At 42.8% G+C, this 22,356-nt stretch overlaps 1 protein-coding gene across 4 annotated transcripts in view; it reads right to left on the bottom strand.

The window, feature by feature from the left end:
• Positions 1-22,356, bottom strand: part of Tenm2 (teneurin transmembrane protein 2) — a 1,241,175-nt gene that overhangs the window by 373,531 nt on the left and 845,288 nt on the right. For all 4 annotated transcript variants that reach the window (XM_085694277.2, XM_085694278.2, XM_085694281.2 and 1 more), the window contains one exon: positions 823-1,032. In XM_085694277.2, coding sequence (XP_085550403.1) covers positions 823-1,032 — 210 coding nt within the window. The remainder of the gene's footprint in view (positions 1-822; positions 1,033-22,356) is intronic.

Below are 22,356 nucleotides of genomic sequence, written 5' to 3'. Positions count from 1 at the left end.
AGGTAAATTCTGGGCCCTCTTCTGTATTCATTTGTTCAGGTGAACATTCCACCAAGGGATGAATCCAAACTAAGGCCTGGTTATTGTTGCACTTGGGCCAATTCTATCTAAGACTTGGAGAGTGGGAGTTGAGACACAAAATCCTGAAAAGTAGAGCAGAACCTCGTGTTCATTCCCTCTGTTCTGCGAACATGAAAACGCAAACAAGCACTCTGAAGTTAGAAGCTGTGTTTATCCCAGCGCCTCGTGATCAACTCGTTAAATTCAAGGGAAGGGCACAAGCAGAGGGTCATAGAGAGGTCATACCCCAAACACTTCAGTCTTGGCACCATATTCCGTAATCATGTCAAGGGAGCACATTTTAATCGCAAAACTATATAAAACAAGCAAGGAAGGGGAAGTCAGAAGCCAATGATAAAAAAGCAAGGGAACAGAGAGGCATATGAATGGGGCCATGTGAGGGTGTTCAAGGTCACTTGGCTGTGACCAGAATCCCAGTAATACAAAACTCAATATTCCAGTGTCTCCCCACACTTCCCCTTTGAGCCCAGCATGCTCTCACAAGTAGCCATGGGCAAAATCCTCCCACAAAAGGAGGCTCAGAGCCGGTTAGAATCAGCAAAAAAAACGACTCCCCAACGGTTGTGACCTTCAACAGATGCATCTTAGAACGGCCACGCCACGAAAATGATGAACGCGTTCCACCTTGATGCCCCCCACACCACCTTCTCCCCTTCTTTGTGTCAATAGTTGTCACTTGGCGGGAGACTCACGAAGGTCAGGCACAAAACAGCACACATTCAGACACCACAGTTTCCTTACCACCGCTGGAGGCTTGCTGGGGCCCTGAGCATGCTCTGAGCAGGTATGAATTGGGGGAGAATTCCTCATCAGGGTTGGTGTCCATGATCTGATGGGAGGTGTTGCTGTCTAGCAATGGCATCTGGCAGCTAACTGGTGGAGGATTATGGGAGCTAGGCAGCTGAGCAGATGGGAGGAGGCTAGACGAGGATGTAGGTGGGATGGGACGACCTGGGAAAGAGGACAGAGGGGTCAAAGGTCAGCAATGAGTGTCATGAGAGCATCCTAAGAAAGTCACATTGAAACCAGCTCACAATATATGTATACATTAATGAAGTGCTCCAGATGAGCTTTTCAATGGTTTTGATGTTTCTTCAACAGCCCAAATGCATACCACTGGTAGTATGATACTTGATCCTTTATTAATATAATTCAGAGAAGGGTAGTATGATACTTGATCCTTTATTAATATAATTCAGAGAAGGGCATCCATTTGAACAAAATCACTCTAGAAAAGTCTAGTTCTTTCTATCTCCTAAGCCTTCCTCATCTCTCCTTGCTGGTCTCCCGATAACTGTTCTTGAGAAATTGCCCACCATCTTTGGCACGATTCCATCTCTTTCCCACAGAAGTTAAGATGCCATTTCATAGGTAGAAATCAGGCCCTATCTTTGCACCCTCTAACGACTTCCCATTGTATGGGGAAAGAAATCTGAACTCCCCAGGATGCTAGGCATGCTCTACCTTTTCTGAATGGTAGCTGTTTGCCTACTTCCCCTACCCAGAGGGCACCCTTCCTCCTCTCCACCTGGCTCTTTACTCTCCACTCAACAGAGAATTTTTATGCCTCTTGCTTGAACATGCCAAGTCACTCCAACTTTATATAGATTGCATTCTCACCTTCAGGGACACACCCCCCACACACACACTGCTTCTACCCCCTGGCCAATATTCTCCAGACTTCAGCTTCTCTCCAGTAAAGTTCTCTCTGTTTGCCTGTTTGAAACAAGAGCTACGTTTTCTAGCCTCTCTGCCTGTTCGCCATCCTCATAGAAACTATTATCTGTTACTCAGGCTTGTATCCTCGGTGAATAAATAAGGCGGCTACCCTAAAACCAAATTCTTTAGCTTAGAGTAGATTGTGAAAACAGGTGGAGAGGGCCCATATTTTCTTGCCAATGAGTTGATCATTGTTTACATGTATCACATGGTTTATTGTAGCATATGGCAGATTCCCGTGTGGCAAAGCATGGCTGCTCCATGCTGTAAGAAACGGCAGTCATGCCGGTAGCATGGGCAGTAACCTGGAGCTGCCCTTGGGTAGAGCAGGTCCCTTTTACATGGATGACTAATGGAGCCTCTTCCTCCATGGCATTGGCCTCCTGACATCAGCTTCTGGGCAATGACAACTATTATGTGTTCACCACCAACTGTATCCTTGTATCTAGGGTCATCATTGGTGGCCGGCTGGTTTGTTCATAAGCAAACTAACGGAAATGAGCAAGAAGGAGCAGCCTATGAAGCTGCGGTGGGGAGGGAAGGGTAGGATGTTTGAAAAATAAACGAGATTCAGACAAACAGTTCAATTCCGGAAAGTGTCTATGCCTGAAGAATTGCGCTTCCCTGAAGTACTACATACTACATACAAACCAACACTTGTTGCTGGTATCTCTTTCCCTTCACTGCGTTGGGATGACCATGTATTCCCATCAAATGTGACAATAGAATATTCTCGTTTTATAGATGAGGAAACGGAAACAAAGAAGTGAAGTTCAACCGTCAGCACGATGTCAAGGACAGGGCTTAAACTCAGGTTCGTCTTTCTCAAATCCACCCTGCACCCACACACAGTGCTTGCCCAAATAGTGTGGTAATATGGTAGTGAAAATAGTAACAAAAATAATATAAGGAATTTGTACAAGAGAGATACTTGCAAGGTGCTTCCCCCCAATCCCAGGTCTTCTTCCAGATCTGAGTAGGGCACATCTCTGAATAGCCACACATGGCAACTATCATGGGACAGTGTTCAAAGTTTTCACTGTTATTTGTCTTGACGTTTGTAGCGATGTTACCCTCCACCCTTCTTCAAGGCTTCTGACTGCAGATGGGTCCTGCCCAGGTCCTGTGGCGTCAATGCTGATGTCCACTTAGCAGTAAGGCTTTAAAGTGTGTGCGACTGAGGCATGTCTGAAACCGAATGTTGAAGAACAAGGATGGCTGGAAGCCAATTTCTTTTTTTTAAAAAATTTCTTTGAGTGAATAAGGTGGAACTCAGGTTCAAGTGCAATTTTCCAGGGGCCTGATAGGATAGTTGCTGTGAAATCATTCTTTACACGACCTTCTGGGAATTTTGTTCAGCGTGAATTCGTTTCACGAAGTACAGACAACAGAACCTTTTAACATACACAATACTGACAAGGGAAGGTGAGTCACAGCACAGGAGAAGCTCTGGGGTTGCTTCGTGTACTGTGACTCTGCATCCTAACATCGTGGGACTCTTGGTAGCTCCCCACTCCTCTGAATCCCTCGATTTTGCTTTGGTTGTTTCTTTCGTTCTGCATGCTGGTTACCTACCAGTACTTGGAAAATTTCAGAGTCCCCAGATCTGCCCCAACCCAAGCAGTGTGCTGTTCTCTGTCTGTTAGGTCGTTTGCTACTTTCGTAGCTACATTTCGCGTAGGCTACGTTTGCCCCTGACTCTTCCAACTGACAGAGACCATCTGTGTAGATACAAGCAGGTTCCAAAGTACAGGGGGAAAGCTGGAACTTAGCTGGCTCCCTTGGTGGACTCTGTTTTCTTACAAAAAACCGTAGTGTAGGCCGGCAGCTAACCAGGTGACATGTTCTAGTGTGGTTCTCAGGTTACGGATGTCAGAAACTCCTCACTCTCAATGGGTTCCCCAGTTTTTTTGTGACTGAGTACCAAGTCCTCAGCAAATGGACAGAAAGCCACATTTCTGACTGGTTACAAAGCAAAGAGGTACCTGCAAAGTCAGCAATATGTCCTTTATTAAGTTCCTATGATTTTGAACATGGGTGCATGTGTATGCGCATGGGTTTCCCAAGATCCCCCATGTAAACCAAACTCTGATTAACTGCATGATTGGATCCTCCATGACCTTAAGCAAAGAGACTAATTCAGTTTGCTAAGATATCTGTCTTCAGACAAGTAAGATTGTGTTATAAAAGCTCTGTTATAGCCAGTCTTGTAGCCAGACAAAGCGATTCCGTGCAGTGTCTGATAGACGGATCATGGCTGTTAATTCTGGTATGCCCTTGCTTCCAGTGGGAAGAGAGTGACATCATCAATTAGAAAACGCATAGCCTTGGACGAGGAGAGGTAGCAGATGTCCAGGGCTGATTTGCCAGCCATGCTCCAGGCTCTCCCTCTTCACCCACTGCAGTCATCCTGAAAGCTTCATCACACACCGTCTGTGGTGGGAAATCTGACTCCAACTCCCATCATGCCCACCACGGTGCCATTTTGCTGCGCACACAGAGTCAGGCCCCGTCTTCGAGACTTCCTCCAACAAGTTCAAAAGGCTCCCATTTCTGCTCATCCCCCACCAACGATAAATAGTAACAGAGAAATTGATGCTCTACCCGGCCCTTTGAAATATCTTTTCACTAATTGATGACAGAGGGTATGCTGGAGAACAATGGCCCCAAATTCACTTGAAACAACCGGTTCTTTTTCATTGGAAAGATTGATAGTGAGCTGATATTAAAGTGTTCTGTGTAGGCAATACATAATTGATTTATGCAGTGACGGGGTGTCAGGATATTTGGTGGAGCAGAGAGATACACTTAAGACATGACAAAATAAAAAAAGCGGCACCAGGAACAAAGGAATACAAAGATAAATCTGATCAGTGCTCTGATAGCTACTTGTCATACTGCTGTGACAAAATACCTAGCCAAAGCTACCGATGTAGGAAGGCTTCCTTTGTTCTCTTAGTTCAAATGAGAACAGGAGGAGCTTGAGACAGCAGGTCACATTGTATCTATGGTCAGGAGAGAAAGACCAAGGCGTACACAGATTCTGGACCCCACTATTCACAATGGGTAGGTTTTCCCATTTCAAATACCTGACCTAGGAAATGCTTCCCAAAGCACACCTCGATGGAGGCTTGTCTCCAAGATGATTCTAGAGCTCCTTGGGTTGACAATGGCATTAACTTCCACACTCCTCACCAATTCCACGGAGTATGAGATCTTGCTTTATGCTAAGCATGGAACTAAATAATTTCACACACGCTCTTTCCTTTAACACTCACAAAACGTTCAAGAACTAATTACATTCTAATTTCTCTCCCATTTACAGGTAGGAGAAGCTGAGATCAAGTCTCACCCCATTAGCAGTTGTGGAGGTATGGTTTGAACTCCAGTCTTTGAACCTAAGCCCTGCATGGTTCATTCTACTATTGCCTACACCACTGCTTACTGGTGGCCAAAAGTGCACCTTGGTACTCTTGTGGCATGCACCACAGAATTCAACCCCAAGGAGGTAGCTAACCATAGGCAGAAGCCTGGCTTTTCGAAACTGGAAAATCCCCTGTGGCGCCATAAGTTTAAGGACTTCATAAAATAGTGTTCGTTGTTGAGTTCAAGCAAAACAGCGGGCTAGAGCATTTAAACAACTTTCCTTAACGATGCTTTGCAATCCCTGCCAGACCATTTAGCTATTTCACTAAGCCATATTCTGGGAGAGTGTGAGGCTTGAATGGCTGTAGGTGTCTTTCTACCAAGGGGGAGAGAGGATCTTGCCTGTGAATGAAGTCAATGAAAGATGAGAAGGGATGTGGGAAGCTGAAGAAAACTACTGATAAATGTTAGTAGAACTACAGGATTAAGCCAAACCTGAAGCACCCCGGCCTCCGCCAAACTTTTCAAAATATGAATCAATTTATTCCCCATGCCAACCTTTTATGTTCCTCTTTTAACCTAACTTGGAGTCTGTTGTTGGCACTTAGGAGGGAAATTAGCCTTCCTCAAACTGATCATCAAGCCAAGTGGGAAAAAACGACATGGTTAACACCACAAAGCCACACAGTGGAACTAGAAACAGATTCCAGGCATTCTGCCTCCAGAAAAAGAATTGCAAGGTCTTTAGGCTGAGTCCCTTCCTGTTAAATAACAGGAAATGGAACATGGGATCCCAGAGAAAGTATTTCTTGTGGGAAGTAACTAATGTGCTTATAAGAATATTGCAGGTGTCAAGGAGTGGGGCGGGGAGCCAGCCGATGGCTGCCCACGTCTTCCCAATCCAGCATGCGGATAGCAAGGTTTCTGGACTCAGTACTGCAAGAAACTCAAACTCAAAGCATTGATACATAACCACCGTGACTGGGGGTGCTGAAATTCTTTCCTACATCTAAAATGTTTGTTTACAGAACAAAGATAGCCGTGTTCTCCTGCCATTGTATCGTGATATCGCTCAGACTGGCCTTGAATTCATGATTTCCTTGCCTCGGCCTCCCCAGAGCACAAATGCTTTCTAAGAATACAACCACCTCCACGCCTGAAAGAAATTCTAATCATGATTGCAGAATGCAAAAAATGATAGTTGATAAGTGGAACATCTCAAAATTAAAATATAGATTTCATAGTATATGTTTTAGTTTTATATAAATTTATCTTCCTGATTACAAATATTTCCTTTCAGTCTCCTGCTAGATCGCTTCATCTCCACGAGAGGACTGTTGCTGCTGCTCAAGGGTAATTTGATAATAATGTCTGAAGGTATTTGGTTATACCAGTAGTGGCGGGGGAACGGAGGCTTTTAGCATTGAGTAGGCAGGGGTCGGGGAGGCTGCTAACCATCTTACAAGTCCCAGGACCGTCCCTCTTAAGGAAGAATGGCCCATCCTCACATGCAGTGGTGGGCTGGGAAACCCTGAAGTCAAATGGGTAGTGGCTTGGGATCAAATGTGTAGTGGCTTGGGATCAGAATACACAATGTGGTTCTGGTCACTATTACATCAACTCAGTTGCTTTTTTGCGACCGATAAAAACTGGGCAGATTCGTGGGGTGTGACTCAGGGGCATAGAACCTGTCTAGCATGCACATGCCCTTGTGTTTGAGTCCCCAAACCACGAAAGCGGTTGGTATGTATTAGGAGCGAAATGTGTGATTCTATCAGCTCTCCCTTGCCCACATGTAGACATCAAACAAATAAATTTATATTATTGGTGGGAACCAAACATGGGGACTTACGCATGTTTGAGAGAGGTGAAATTTGCTTGCAGTGAGTGTAGTCAGTTATTGAGAGGTATAGACCTCCCTGGGAGCTTGGAGAGCCCTGCATGCCATGAAAGAGTTGAGAGCTTCTACTACGGCAGGAGACTCAATGCTAGAACACAGTTCTAGGTTATGTGCCCTCACGCAAGGGGTTTGCATTCTGACCTCTTAGGTCTTCTCAGTGCGGTAGTCCTGGACTAACTGGGTTGGCTCTATGCTCTATCGTGCCGTGGAAAATTTTGATTGTTTTTCCAGTGCGAGACCTAATTGCCTGCTTCACTCCCACTTCAATGAAGCAAAGCCCAGTTAAGCATTGTCTTGAAAACAAATTATTTTCCAGAGATGCTGCTGGCAGAACCCTCGCTATTGCGCACAAGCTCTTGTACTTAATTTGTTGGAAGGGTGGCAAGCCTTGGGATCGGCCCCAGTTAAGGTGCCTGATGCAGGAGAGCCAGCAGGAACTGCCTTCGCAGTTTGGGGCTGTGTATGCTTGGGTGTTGGCACTACATCTCACCAGGATGTGTGTTTACACATCACACTTCCCAAGCAGCTCTGCACTTTAGGAGGTGTCAAATTCAGATCAGGTTATAGAGGTGGAGGTTAGAGTTCACTTGTGAAATATTTTCTGTAATTCCCTATGCCGTGTCTTTCATATTCATGAGGCAAAATGCGATGAATCAGTGTATCAGTGCTTGTTGGTGGGAGGATCCGGATCTCTCTTATAGGCAGGGACAATACTTTTATTAACATGTTGTGGAACTTCAAATGCTTTCTTTTAAATGAATTTTTGGAGATTTTTGGAGATGTGTGTGTGTGTGTGTGTGTGTGTGTGTGTGTGTGTGTGTGTGTGTGTGCCAAGTGTATAGTCCATAGGTGCCTTGCAGGCCAGAAGGCTTCAGTCTCCTGATACTGTAGTTACAGGCTGTTGTGAGCTGCCTCATGAGCATGCTGGGATCTGAACTGAGATTTTCTACTAAGAGCACCAGGTGTTCCTGACTGTTGAACCCTCTTTCTAGTTCCTCAAACACACTCTGCTTAGAAAATCTATTTGCCCCTTCATTAGTATCTCGAGGATGTGGCAGAATGATCATTTGTTGAAATGTAGTACTGCTTGACATAACATTCTGTGGGGGTGGGCACACGCCTTGTCTATATATGCCCACTGAACATGTCATATGAGTCTAGCCTAACTAGGAACCAAACTCTTATTGTGTAGACTTTTAACTGATTTCTGTTTAAGTAGTATCGGAGGCCAGTGACTATCATACTGAACAGCACAGTCTAGGCAACATGCCATAGATTGGATCTTAAATGTTCTCCAAAGGGCCATGTTGCAAAAATTGGTCCTTGGTGTGATGCTATTGAGAGAGACTAACTTACTTAAAGAGTGGGGCCTAGTGAGAAGCTTTTGAGTCGCTGGAGGTGTCCCTGTGTAGGATACTGTGGTGAGGCACTCTGATCTGTCCCCATGAGAGTTTGGCTCCATCATGGGCTCTAACCATGGAGTGTGGTCTCAGCATGGGCTCAGATAAGATAGGACACTCAAGGATAGACAGAAACCTTCAAAATTATAAGACAAAGCAAACACTTTCTCTTTACAAACTCATAATTCAAGGTGTTTGTTATAGTATCTGAAAAAACGTCTAACACATTATGGTTCAGGATGTCCAGTCTCTGTTGTCTCTCTCTTCTGTCTCTCTTCTATACAAAACCCAACATACTTCTGGATGCACAAACTTTTTCATGTTTCACATCTTAATTTTCACAAGGCTGCCCACTAGTTACCCAACACTGTTCTAATTCATACTTACATTAATTAATTAATTAATTTCATATAGGTGTCTGGGGTATATGCCATGTCATGCATGTAGAAGTTGTATGTGGAAGTGAGAGGATAACCTTTAAGAATCGGCTCTCCACAAATGCGTGCATAAATAGGAGAATACAAGAGATGAAAGAGAGAATCTCGAGCATTGAGGATACAACAGAGGAAATAGACTCATCAGTCAAAGAAAACATTAAATCTAGAAAAAGCTTAACATAAAATATCCAGGAAATATGGGACACCATGAAAAGACCAAACTGAAGAATAATAGGGATAGAAGAAAAAGAAGTCTAACTCAAAGGCACAGAAAATATATTCAGTAAAATCATAGAAGAAAACTTTCTCCACCTAAAGAAAGATATACCTATGAAGATTCAAAAAGCTTACAGAAAACCAAATAGACTGGATCAAAAAAAAAAAAGTCCCCTCGCCACTTAATAATCAAAACACTAAGTATAAAGAAAGAATATTAAGAGCTGCATAGGAAAAGGTCATGTAACATTTAAAGGCAGACCTATCATAATTATACCTGTCTTCTCAATGAAGACAATGAAAGCCAGAAGGTCCTAGTCAAGTGTTATGCAGACACTAAGAGACCACAGATGCCAGCCCAGACTACTATACCCAGAAAAACTTTCAATCACCATAGACAAGTAAAGAAAGATATTCCATGAAAGAACTAGTTTTAACCAATACCTAGCCACAAATCCAGCCCTACACAAAGTACTAGAAGGAAAACTCCAACCCAAGGAGGTTAGCTAAATCCACAAAAACACAGACAATAGAAAAATCTCACAGCAGCAAATCCCAAATAAGGGAAAACACACACACACACAATAACATCACCAGCAATAAAAACTAAAATAACAGGAACTAGCAATCACTGGTCATTAATATCCCTTAATATAAATGGACTCAACTCCCCTATAAAAAGACACAGGCTAACAGATTAGATACTAAAACAGAATCCATCCTTTTGCTGCATACAAGAAACATACCTCAACCTCAAAGACAGACATCACCTCATAATAAAGGTCAAACAGACCTAAGAAACAAGCTGGTGTGGCTATCCTAATATCTAATAAAATGGACTTCAAACTAAAGTCAATCAAAAGAGAGAAAGATGGACATTTCATATTTGTCACAGGAAAAATCTATCAATACTGAACATCTATGCCCCAAATACAAGGGTACCCTCAAATGTAAAGGAAACACGACTAAAGCTTAAATCACACATTAAACCCCACACACTAATAGTAGGAGACTTGAACACCCCACTCTCACCACTAGACAAGTCTGCCATACAGAAAATTAACAGAGAAATAAGGGAACTAACAGATTTTATTGCTCAAATGGACTTAACAAACATCTACAGAACACTCCATCAAACATAAAAGAATATACCTTCTTCTCAGCACCCCATGGAACCTTCTCAGAAATTGACCATATACTAGACAAAAAGGAAAACTTCAACAGACACAAAAAATTAAAGTAACCCCATTTAACTTGTAGTATCACTGTGGTTTAAACAAGAACTCAACAGCAACACTAATTTCAGAAAGGCCACAAACACATCAAAATTAAAGAATGCTCACCTGAATCACCAATGGGTCAAGCAGGAAATAAAGGAAGAAATTAAAGACTTCCTAAAATTCAATGAAAATGACCACACAACATACCCAAATTTATGGGACACAGTGAAAGCAGTGTTAAGATGAAAATTCATAGCACTAAATGCCTACATAAAGGAGCTGGAAAAAAAATCCCACACTAGTGAGTTAATAGAACACCTGAAAACTCTAGAACAAAAAGAAGCAAACTCACCCAGGAGCTGAAATCAACAAAATAGAATCAAAGAAAAGAATACAAAGAATCAATGAGAGGAAGAGTTGGTTATTCCATAAAAATCAACAAAATAGATACACCTTTATCCAAACTAACCAAAAGGCAGAGAGAGAATATCCAAATTAACAAAATCAGAAACAAAAATGGGGACATAACAACAGACACCGAGGAAATCCAGAGAATCAGCAGGTCATACTTTGAAACCCTGTACTACACAAAATTGGAAAACTTAAAGGAAATGGAGAACTTTCTGGATGAAAGTTACTAAAATTAAATCAAGACCAGATAAGCAAACTAAATAGACCTATAACTGCTAAAGAAATAGAAACAGCCATCAATAGTCTCCTAACCAAAAAAGCCCAGGATTAGATGGTTTCAGCTCAGAATTCTACAAGATTTTCAAAGAAGAACTAATACCAATACTCCTCAAATTGTTCCACACAATAGAAACAGAAGGAACATTGACAAACTCTTTTTATGATTACCATGACACCCAAACCACACAAAGACATTACTAAGAAAAAGAATTACAGACCAATCTCACTCATGAACATTGATGCAAAAATACTCAATAAAATATTGGCAAACTAAATTCAAGAACACATCAGAAAAATCATCCACCATGACCAAGTAGGCTTCATCCCAGAGATGAAGGGATGGTTCAACATACAAAAATTTGTCAATGTAATCCACCATTGCATCCACAAAATGAAAAAGAAAAGTGGATCAAAGACCTCAACATAAAACCAACCACATTGAACTACTGAACCACACTACTGAATAGAAAGTAGAAAGTACACTTGAATTCATTGACACAAGGGACCACTTCGTAAATATCACCCCAGCAGCACAGACACTGAGAGAATCAATTAATAAATAGTACCTCTTGAAGCTGAGAGGCTTCTGTAAAGCAAAGGACATGGTCAACAAAATAAAACAGAAGCCTACAGAATGGGAAAAGATCTTCACCAACCTCACATTGGACAGAGGGCTGATTTCCAAAATATACAAAGAACTCAAGAAATTTGTCATTAAAGAATAAAAAATATAATAAAAAATGGGGCACAGACCAAAACAGAGAGCTCTTAATTGCTGAATCTAAAATGACTGAAAGACACTTAAAGAAATGCTCAACATCCTTAGTCATCAGAGAAATGCAAATCAAAACAACTCTGAAATTCCATTTTACACCTGTAAGAATGGCCAAGATCAAAAAACAATGATTACAACTTATGCTGGAGAGGTTGTGGGGGAAAGGGAACACTCCTGCACTGTGGTGGGAGTGCAAGCTGGTACAACCCCTTTGGATATCAGTGTGGCAATTTCTCAGAAAATTAGGAAACAACCTACCTCAAGACCCAGCAATACCACTTTTGGGTATATATAGCCAAAGTTTGCTCAATAATACTGCAAAGATATGTGCTCAACTATGTTCATAGCAGCACTGTTTGTCATAGCCAGAACCTGGAAACAACCTAAATACACCTCGACTGAAGAATGGATGAAGAAGATGTGGTACATTTACCCAATGGAGGACCACACAGTGGAAAAAGAAAATGACATCTTGAAATTTGTGGGCAAATGAACTGATCAAGGAAGCATCATATTGAGTGAAGTAACCCAGACCCAGATAAACAAATACAATATGTACTCACTCATAAGTGGTTTTTAGACATAAAGCAAACAAACAAACAAAATTAAAAAAAAAAAAACAGCCTATAATTCACATCCCCAGAGAACCTAGATAACAAAGAAGACCCTAAGAGAGACATACATGGATCTAGTCTACATGGGAAGTAGAAAAGGACAGGATCTCCTGAGTAAGTTGGGAGCATGGGGATCATAGGAAAGGGTAGAAGGGGAGAGGGGAAGAAGGGAGGGGAGTGGAGAAAAATATATAGCTCAATATAAAACAATTTTAAAAAGCTAAAAACAAGTGAAAAAAAAAAAAGAATCGGTTCTCTCCTTCTATCATGTGGGTCCCAGGGACTGAACTCAGGTGATCAGGCTTAGCATCAAGGCCCTTTCCTCACTAAACTTTCTGTCTTTCAGGCCTCCTTGATCAAATTCTTGCAAAGAACTCCCTCATTACTTAAACTTTAATCACAGCAAAGCAAAGTATTAAGGAATCCATATATTTCATTCATTTCTCCATCACTGTTTATATAATATCTCCCCTTTATGAATCAGTGATCTCAATATCCATCCTAACCTCCCTAGAGTCCTCTGATCATGGACCACCTTCCTTCAGGTAAGTTTCCACCATTTTCCTCACTGGTGTCCGAGACACTGAACACCAGTGTTCTATCACTCTTCTTGCAGCACACGAGCCTATGTATTTGTCTTTCATGAGACGCTGAGCGGCGCAGGACAGAGACCATGGATTATACTTCTGCCCAGTCTAAATTTGCACACAATAAACCGCATCGTGATTGGTCAAGTATAACACTTTCACAAAACCTTAGCAGATTTATATCCATCTTCTATAGTGTTGACTTCGCTGCTAGGCACTGCAGTTGCTTGTCTGTGGTTTTAGGAACTTACAAAAGAAAAAGCAGTTTAGTTATTACAATAATGTAGGCATGGCAGGAACAGAGTTGGTTCTGATTTTAAATATATGTTGCCTGTTTAGAATCAAGTGGCTTAGAATACCAAGTCCCTGCTTGGTCAGGTCAACCGAGCAACAGACAGAAGACAATGGACACACTGAGTGGTGTCCCTGCCCTGCCTAATCCAATTCCATAATGTAACAGTCAAAGACAGTGAGTGGAACAAAGTTCTCCAGAAAGATTGAAAATCCCTCCGTCCATGCTAAAGACTCATTTCCAAAATCTCTGTTGGCAAACGTCTTTCATAATGTATCTTAATGTATCATTCACTTTAGTGTGGTCCTCCTGTGGGTCCCAGTAAAACGGGAATGTGAAAACAGTGTTGCCAGTTCCTGAGATCAGTCAAGTAAGATCTCAGTTCTTATACATATTCTTAAATTTCATCTCACAAGAAACTTTTTGGGCAGGGCATATCATCTTGTTTTAAGGATGAGGTAGCTGAATGACGTGGGGCTCTAAGCTGAAAGGGAGGAAGAATTTGAACTCAGATATTCAGGCTCCAGGGCTCACTCCATCCTTCTGAGAAAATGAGGATGGAATTTAATGAATCTTTATTTAAAGACTGGTATGAGGTACCCGTTACTGGAATGATAATATAATTGGTATCAGAGCCACACCGAAACGCACATCTCAGTTTGCTCATTGACCCACGGGGTGACTTTAGACAAGTCCCCTATCTTTTTTTCTGGGCTCGACTGTTGATAAACAAAATGTGTGTAAACATTCCTCACCAGTTATTATAAGGATTAACTGAGACATTTATGTGAACTTTCTGAAGTAAATGGTAAGTATTATTATCATGCATAAAGGGAAGGAGATGGATGTTGTACTTCCCTTTCAGGACCCTTTGAGGATTAAATCATAACATATATGAAAGCACACTGCAAATGTTAAAGTGCTCTACAAATGGTAATGGCTTGCACTCCCATTATTGGAGGCATTCCTTTTCCAAGGCTTTGTCTGCAGATAGCAAACAGTTCTCACCCGTATGTCTGTGTTTTGCTATGTGCTTTGGGGACGGCAAAGATAAAACACGAGCTCTGGGCAGCAGATACATGAACTATTTCATCTCTTTGCTGCCAACATTCGCACAGTCTGCTTATTCCTTGTTGGATGGTCCTTAATAAGATGGTAAAGATTAGATGCCTTGAGACTCTACCTACCAATACTCAGTCAAAAAAAAAATTTCCAAGATAAAGACTGGAGTCTTAGCTGTAATGTTGCCCATATCACGGTGAAAGAGACTAACATTCGTTTATAGTGCTTGAATATTGAGTGCTGATAATGGGCTAGGCAATATAGTTAGTCTATTTCATGGCTGAGTATCTATGCAATCCTTTCATCGCTACTATGTGGCAGGTACTATTATTATTCCTGTTTTATGGGAGTACTCTGACGCTTGTAGAAATCTAGGGGTATAAAAAAGTCACACAGTAAATAATGGGTAAAACCAAGGTGACAATGGCTGCGTGGTGTCCTTCAGGGCTAGAGATACAGAGAGGGAGGATCTGCGCATTTTATGTAGGCTGAGGCAGGATGTCTGACTGGAAAGGCTAGCAGTGTGGAGGGAACTTAATGGTCTGCAATGAGTTCCCCGTTCAGCTTTCAATCCTATCATCGTTAAATATTGTTCTGCTTCCCTGACAAGCATGGTGTGCTGGTTAGCGTTCCCCTACTCAACTTGACGCGAGCTTGGGTAATCTGAGAAGGGAAATGTCTCTATGAGATTGGGTAGTAAGGAAGTCTGGGAGGGTAATTTTGAAATCAGTATTCGATATGGGAGGGCTCAGTCCACTCTGAGTGGCGTCAGTCATGGATGGGTGGTCCTGGGTTGTAGAAGAAAGCAGATTGGGGAAGGCATGGGGAAATCAACCAGTAAGCAGCAACCCTCTGTGGCCTCTGCATCAGTTCCTGCCTTGAGTTTCTGCCCTGACTACTTCCCTTCCTGATGGACCATGATCAGGGCATGCAAGCCAAATAAACCTTTTCCTCCCCCGTTTTGATTTTGGCCATGGTGTTTATCACAGTTAATAGAGAGCAAACTCAGTCCTATGGGAATCAATAATTAGGCCAGCCTCAAATGAGAGTTTGTATCCTAGCAGACATATACATTTTCTGACCTTCTATACGCTTGGCTTAGTCCCTCCCCCCAGGGACCTCAGAATAAGGCTTTAAATTTCTCTCTCTTTGTCTCTGTGGAAGTCTTGATTCCAAAAGATTCATTATAAATGCTCTCTGAGAATACTATGTACCAATGCTTGGAGTTCTGCACAGTTTTTAGAAGGCAACCTTTTAAAAGCCAGGGGCAAGCTGTAAGGGAGAAGAGGAGGATGGCTGCCATACTTGGAGGCAGATGACCATGCTACCCTTGGATCGGCTACATGGTTACTCAGCCTCTAACCTTGGTATGAAATGACCAATTTGTATCTGAGCTGGCACACTGGGTAGTTGTAGCTGAAAATACATGACCAGAAAGGGGTTTCCTAGACTTTCCATGAATTGGTCACTGGACTCTGATGTCGAAAGCTGACAAGAAGGTGTATGTGCGTGTGTGTGCGTGTATGCACACACACCCTAAATTGACCAGTGTCAGCAAAATTAATATGCACCCACAGGCAGTGTTGGCGAAGGCGCTATTTTCATAAATAATGCCTCCCTTGCGTTTTACAAGCCTTTTGAAGACCCGCAGTGCACACTGGCTACAACTCAAAGCCCGTCTAATGAAAGTACCTCCACTGTCAGCAATGTTAATGTCACTTTAAAGAGTGTGAAATGTTGCTAAATGTGTCAGGAAACAATTAGATAACATAAGAGGCATGTTTTCTCAGTGCACAGAGGAATAGATTATGCAGGCAGGAGATAAATGCAAAGTTTTCTGAGCTCCAGTGCATTCAGTACTCTCTCTCCCTCCCTCCCTCGCTCTTTCTCTCTCTTTTTAATCCAACAGAGAAATTGTTTGGCAAGAGTAAGCCCTGTTTCAAACACTTGGAGAAGGGAGAAAGGCCTGCTTTGCCTCTGAGTGCTGTTGGTTGAGCCCGGTGCTATCAGGCTCAGCGAGATACAAACAGTCTTCCACTCAAATTAAATGTGTGCCCTCCTAATTAGCATTATAAATATAGGCTTCTCTGAGCCAGAGTTGATAAAATTACAGTGCTGGCCTGGAAGGGAACCGGCAGCTCCCCTCTGTGGAAACAATGGCTGGAGCGTGTGCGTGGTTAGAACAATGCCCCCAGAGCCTGCCCCTGTCTTCAGAGGTCAGCCTGGGAAAAGAAGGTAAATGCCAAGTGGGCTGACATTATGACAGCCATCCGGGCCCAGATGCAATCTGGTCTTTGAAAGGCACGTTGGAAAGCTTGGCTCCTGCACTCCTGGGAGAAGGGATCTCACGGCACAGCTTCTGGGTAGAGTTTTTGTCCTCCCGACCACCTGTGGGGTTCTGAACGGAGCCTCAAAGCCACAGGCAAGGGCTGGCTACGATAACGCGCTTTCTGGCCACCACCCCGGGCACTGCTCTCCATGGCACTGAAATAATAATCATTGAAATAATAATCACTAACATAGGGCTGGGAGCATCTTCCGTTCCTAACCCTGCAGTGCAGTTGCCTGACGTTGGGAGCCATTTTGAATGAAGTAAAGGCAGCAATGACATTGAAAAGTGAAAGGAAGAAGGATCAGACAGAAAGAGACGTGGGCAGAGACTTCAGTAGGCATCATCAAAGAATGCCTGCCAGGAGGCGAAGCAGGGATTGTGTTGAAGTCATCTGAGTTGCCAAGCCAGATGCAACTACCAAGCAGGGTGGAGAGGCTGGAAAGCCTCGGTGAGTGAGGAATTTGGGAGCCAGGAGGCATGATGGATTGCCATTGTAGCCTTGCACAGGGAGGCTTGTGTGTGCAAGCAGCAAACGTCATCGTGGCAGAGGTGGTGGGACTGAGGAGCTAGCATCTATTGACGCATGCGAACGACTCACACTTTTTCCTCCTTGTGGAAACAAGGCCATCTTTCACAGTTGCAGAACAAAGGCTACATTGAACGGTGCCTTGCACACATCTCACAAGTGGTTCTGCTGTAAAGCCTTGAATTTGAGACTAGAGTTGACCTTCTGTTCACACCCCCCCCATGCAATCCTTTTATTTGGAGTAACTTTTGAACTAGCGGTCTTCTCCAGAGGTAAGGGGGAAAGAATCATAGAATGAATTATGGAAAGTCAAAGAAATCTATTTACAGACCCATCCAACTAGTTCTAACGGGAAACTTCAGGGCAGCTAACTGACCCAACACTTCACTTTGCTGATGATAAAATTGTGGTTCAGAAAGAAAGGAGTAGCTTGTTCAAGACCTCATAGGAGGCTGTTGACCTAAGTTGAAGAATCTGACTTCCAATAATATTCCTCCCTGATATTCAAGTTGGGAGACAAGCAGAAAACCCAAAGTCCAACCTAAGACAAAGAAAATCTGGCTTCCCAGGAAATCATAACTGAGTCAGAATTCTACAGTTGTAATATAGCATGTGTAAGACACAGATATCCTTTACATACATGAGTGTCACATCATGCTTTTATTGCCCAAACCATGTTCTTTAAAATTCTGGGTTTTCTCAGGATACACACATGTGTCCCCTGAAAGAAGAGGTCCATGCAATGGGCGACAGGTGGAGGAGTGGCATAGGAAGGACACTCCTAAGCACACCATGCTGGCATGAGCACATTGGGGCTGCCTGGTCCTTTTCCTTCTAGGTTGATGCTATCTTTAGAGCCTGGATAAGACACTGAGTTGCCCAGGGGAGGAAATTAAGATGGATGTGGGCAGTGGAAATAAGGTTAAAGGCTGTCTAGCTCTTGATCTTGGGAAAGAGTTAGGGGAAGGTGTAGCAATCCTCAGATAATTGAGTCATGACCCAAGGAAGAAGAAATGGACTTCCATGAGTCGGTTTAGCTGTCACAACTAGAAATGATGAAAGTTAAGGGAGACAGATTAAGCCTTGTGTGTACTGCATTTACGGAGGTCTCCCCATCAAGAGCTTTTCCCAGGGTTAGGGAATCCATAGACCTGTGCTCCATCATTCTTTCCAGGGTACTAGCCAGCCTCTTGATCATTCACTCTGCACACATTCATTGAATAAGTATTTTCCCTCGGCCTCTTGCTAGGTGACTGTTGAATCCACATCACTGTCATCTGGAATTCTTTCCCTCTTTCAAGAGGGAGACAGGGATTATTATATAACTGCAGACAAAATGGGTAAACAGAGCTCTCTGATGACGGTTGACTAACACCAGAGTCGGCACCCTTGTAAGGCACCATGCTCAGAATCACAGCAACTATCTCAACCTTGGTCACCAAAGAGACAATGGTCTGCCAGTCCATGAGAAAGGATTCTAGGCCTTTCAAATTCTGCTCCTGATCTAAAGTCCCATCATTTTGTGAGTATTCTTGTCACAGGTTCCTGGGGTGAAAGAGAAAAGTAAGCCACTTGCCCAGGTATTTTCCCAACAGAAGTCAGAGATGTAATTTTTCTCCCTGTCCTCTGAATATCTGAAAAAAATTCATTCCCCGCTGAAAATTAAGACTCATATAGATGCATTCACCCTTAGAGGAGTTAACTTTATTTAAAGGAAACATGTCACTGTGTTGAAACTTAAGCTCAAATTAATTATAACAAGTGTACTATTTGGCCATCCTGCGTCTCATGATTCAAAATTCCTGCTTGATCGGTTTCCAGAGCTAAATGAGACTCTATAACCATTCTCGATGTAATAACACTTTTTTTTTGTTTTTATGACTGCTTTCATCTGTGGATCTCAAAGCATGGTGCAAACAGTAATTAACATTCACCTGTGAGGTAAGGATTCATTCTTTGCCTCATTTGGTAAGTGGGAGGGAGAAGGTGGGCAATGCCCAGGGAGAAACTGGAATGGTGGGCTCCCTAGCCCCACCAGCGTTTCCCTGTGATCTCAGTAGACTAGTCAGTCATGTCGTTTGCAAAGAGGGGTGTTGGCAGATGTGTTCATAAAGTAAAATAGCTTCTACCCAGCAAAGACCGATTGTGCCGAAGATAAAGAGCACTGGGGAATTTCCACCGAAGCTCTTAACCCATCTAAGAGATTTCGCAAACACTTTCCCTTCACTTCTTCCTCCCTTTCTGACTTTCCCCTACCTTCCCCACTTTCTTCCTCTCTTTTTCCTGGTTTAATTTCCTCTTCCCTTTATTTCTTTATTCTATCTTCTCAATAAATAATCTTTGACTGTCTAATATATATGCCAATCCACAATGGTATGGATTAAGGCTATGAGATTTTAAAAAAAAACAAATAAATTTGTTTTCTTGGAGCTCATATTCTGAAGAAAGGCAAAAATCAAAACAAATAAATAAATCATATTAAGGTAGCATAACAATTGGAATGCAATCCTGGCCCAATTTCTCTATATTTTGATACTTAGGTGCATGTTGTCTTCAGGAATAGGGTCTTGGTAAACCCCTCTGGTGGGCAGTGGAGAGGAACAACAAGAGATATTTTGTTTTGTGTGGCTCTGATACTTCCCTGATCAGCGATTCATAAGAAAGTATCCCACATCTGCCACTGGGGTTTTGTTTAATAACCCATGGCTTTTAGCAATAGCCATATCCACTTAGGCGTGATAGCTCCTTTCTAATTTTTTTTAACGTATACTTTAAATTGGTTTACAAAACAGTTGGATTCCATGCGACCTCTTTATCCATCCTTCACTTTTGTCCACTCCTCCCAGTACCTTCTCATCTCTTCCATTCCCTACTCCCACCCCTGCTTACGCTTGTTCCTCCAGCGTTACTCCTCTGTATTTCCCTTGAGCCCATCCTCTACTATCCTCTCTCCCTTAAAGCATCCCACTCCCTAAAGGCCCCTCTCTAGTTTCCTAGAAATTGCAGTATTCAAAGCTAAAAATACAAATCTAGAGATGTAAAGCAGGAATGCACACGTGGGAGAGAAGTAACATTTGTCTTTCTGTGCCTATTGCCCAGTGTAACTTGTTTCCTGTCTCATTGTGCCAGCAGGTATTCCGTAAGCTGTTAGAGAAGAAAGGGCATTGATGTCTCACGCAGATGTGAATCTTGTGAGTTACAATAGCCACTTGTCATTTGAGATGCACCATGACGCAATAGTAGCACGGCAGTTATGGCGACTGCCAACTGCTCTGTGATTGGGATTGAGGCTGGCTCCATAGGAAAGAACTCGTGCCAGATACTATAAACATAGCAAAAACCTGTAGCTGAGGAGGCCATAGGCCCTAGGTAGAAAACTTATCAGTTTGAACTGACTTAGTGTCAAACTGTCTTCTAAATATTTAAGATTATATCCATAGACAAAAGTCATGCTCAGTCTATTTAGAGAAGCCCCTCCTTACAAGGAACTATTGTAAACGCTCATGGCCACACAATGTGCTAAGAATACAGGGCATTTTAGCATCCAACTTTTAACTAAGACCTCTAAGGCACAGGGAACCAAGCAGAAAAGGGGCAGAGAGGATGTAAGATTCCTGTCATGTCCAGATCATGCTGTTTCACTGTAGCTGTCCACTGTGTCTGGATGCATAAGATCTCTGCAAGACCGAGCCAGACAAAAATCAGAGCACACATGGGAAAAGAGGTCCCGGCGTTTCACTGCTAGCTCATAATAGAAGTTATGAGCAACTGATTGCTTATGGGTGAGGGGCGATCAGCTTGCTTCAGGGATGTGGCCCCTGAGAGTTACTTATGCTCTAGTAGGGGACTTTGTACCCCAGGGGGCCCTGCACCCATACATACAGGCAATGCTAATGAACCTAGTAAGGTTGTTTTTTTTTTTTAAACAAACACATGAAATTGGGAGAGAATCTATTGGAGGGATAAGGGGAGAATCAGAGGGAAGGGGATCTGGTGAATTTGACCAAAGCACATTATATGCATGTATGAAATTCTCAAAGAATAAAAAGAAACAAAAGGTATTCGTGAATAACATAAAAAATACAATGGAATTCTATTTTCTGTTCTTCTGAGCACGACAGCCATTGCAATTATGACCTCATAGCAGTAGTGGTTGCTTGCATTGAGTCCACAAAAGACTGTCTGTCATTAGGCAGCCATGCACCGAGGAGAGGATCGTGTGGCCATTCTCCACGCTGATGAGTTTTTGAACACTGGTGGGTTTCGAAGAGGTCGGTAGTCATTGTCTAGGGTGTGTGCTTATATTCAACTCATCAGTCTCTAAGGATAGTTAGACACCCATGGTCATGCTGAAGGCCCTAGGCAAACTCAATGTGTCACAATACAAACAAAAACACAAGAATGTAAGAAAGAAACTCATAAGGAAGAGGGAAATGGGTGGGGGATGGCAGGATATCGGAAAGGACGGAATGACAAGAGTCACCAAAATTCATGATGTACATGTACAAAATTAACAAAGAAAACATGTAATAGAAATTACAAAAATATATAGGATAGGGGTTACATTTACATGATTATTAAGTCAATAATAAAACAAAATGTCCTGTATTTATGAATATATAAACAACACACTCATAAGCCAATATGGTTCGGGGAGAAAACAGAAAGAGGCAAAAAGTACAGAAAATGGTCAAATGGGTCCTGAGGTAAGGTAATTCTGGGCCTCCAAAGAAGACCTCCTAGTCGAGATGTGCTCGTCCTGAGACCGTGTAGAAGAGAAGGGGGGAGCCAGACTGCTGTTTATGAAAACAAAACAAAACAAAACAAAACAAAAAAGAAACATATTTTCGACAGAAGAGAAACGCAGGTTCCGGGATGCCTGCATATTCGTGTCCCAGGAAGAGCAAGCTGGACCTGGTTGAGGAAGAGGAGGTGGAGGCTTCAAGGGCCAGTGTGAGACCTTTGGCTTTTGCACTGAGTCACGTGGGAAGCTGCTAGAGAGTTCTGAGGCGGGAGTGGCTCGAACTGATGCCCAGTTTAGAAAGGGCACAGCCGTTGCTTGCGTTGAGAAGAGGTCAGAGGGAGGCGATCACAGCGATCCAGGTCGGCGATAATTGGGCCACGACCTGGGGTGATGGC

The sequence above is a fragment of the Myodes glareolus genome, chromosome 9 (assembly GCF_982192425.1).
Source record: "Myodes glareolus chromosome 9, mMyoGla1.1, whole genome shotgun sequence".
Classification (NCBI taxonomy): domain Eukaryota; kingdom Metazoa; phylum Chordata; class Mammalia; order Rodentia; family Cricetidae; genus Myodes; species Myodes glareolus.
Note: the sequence above shows the minus strand (reverse complement) of the source record. Positions and strands in the feature narration are given on the sequence as shown.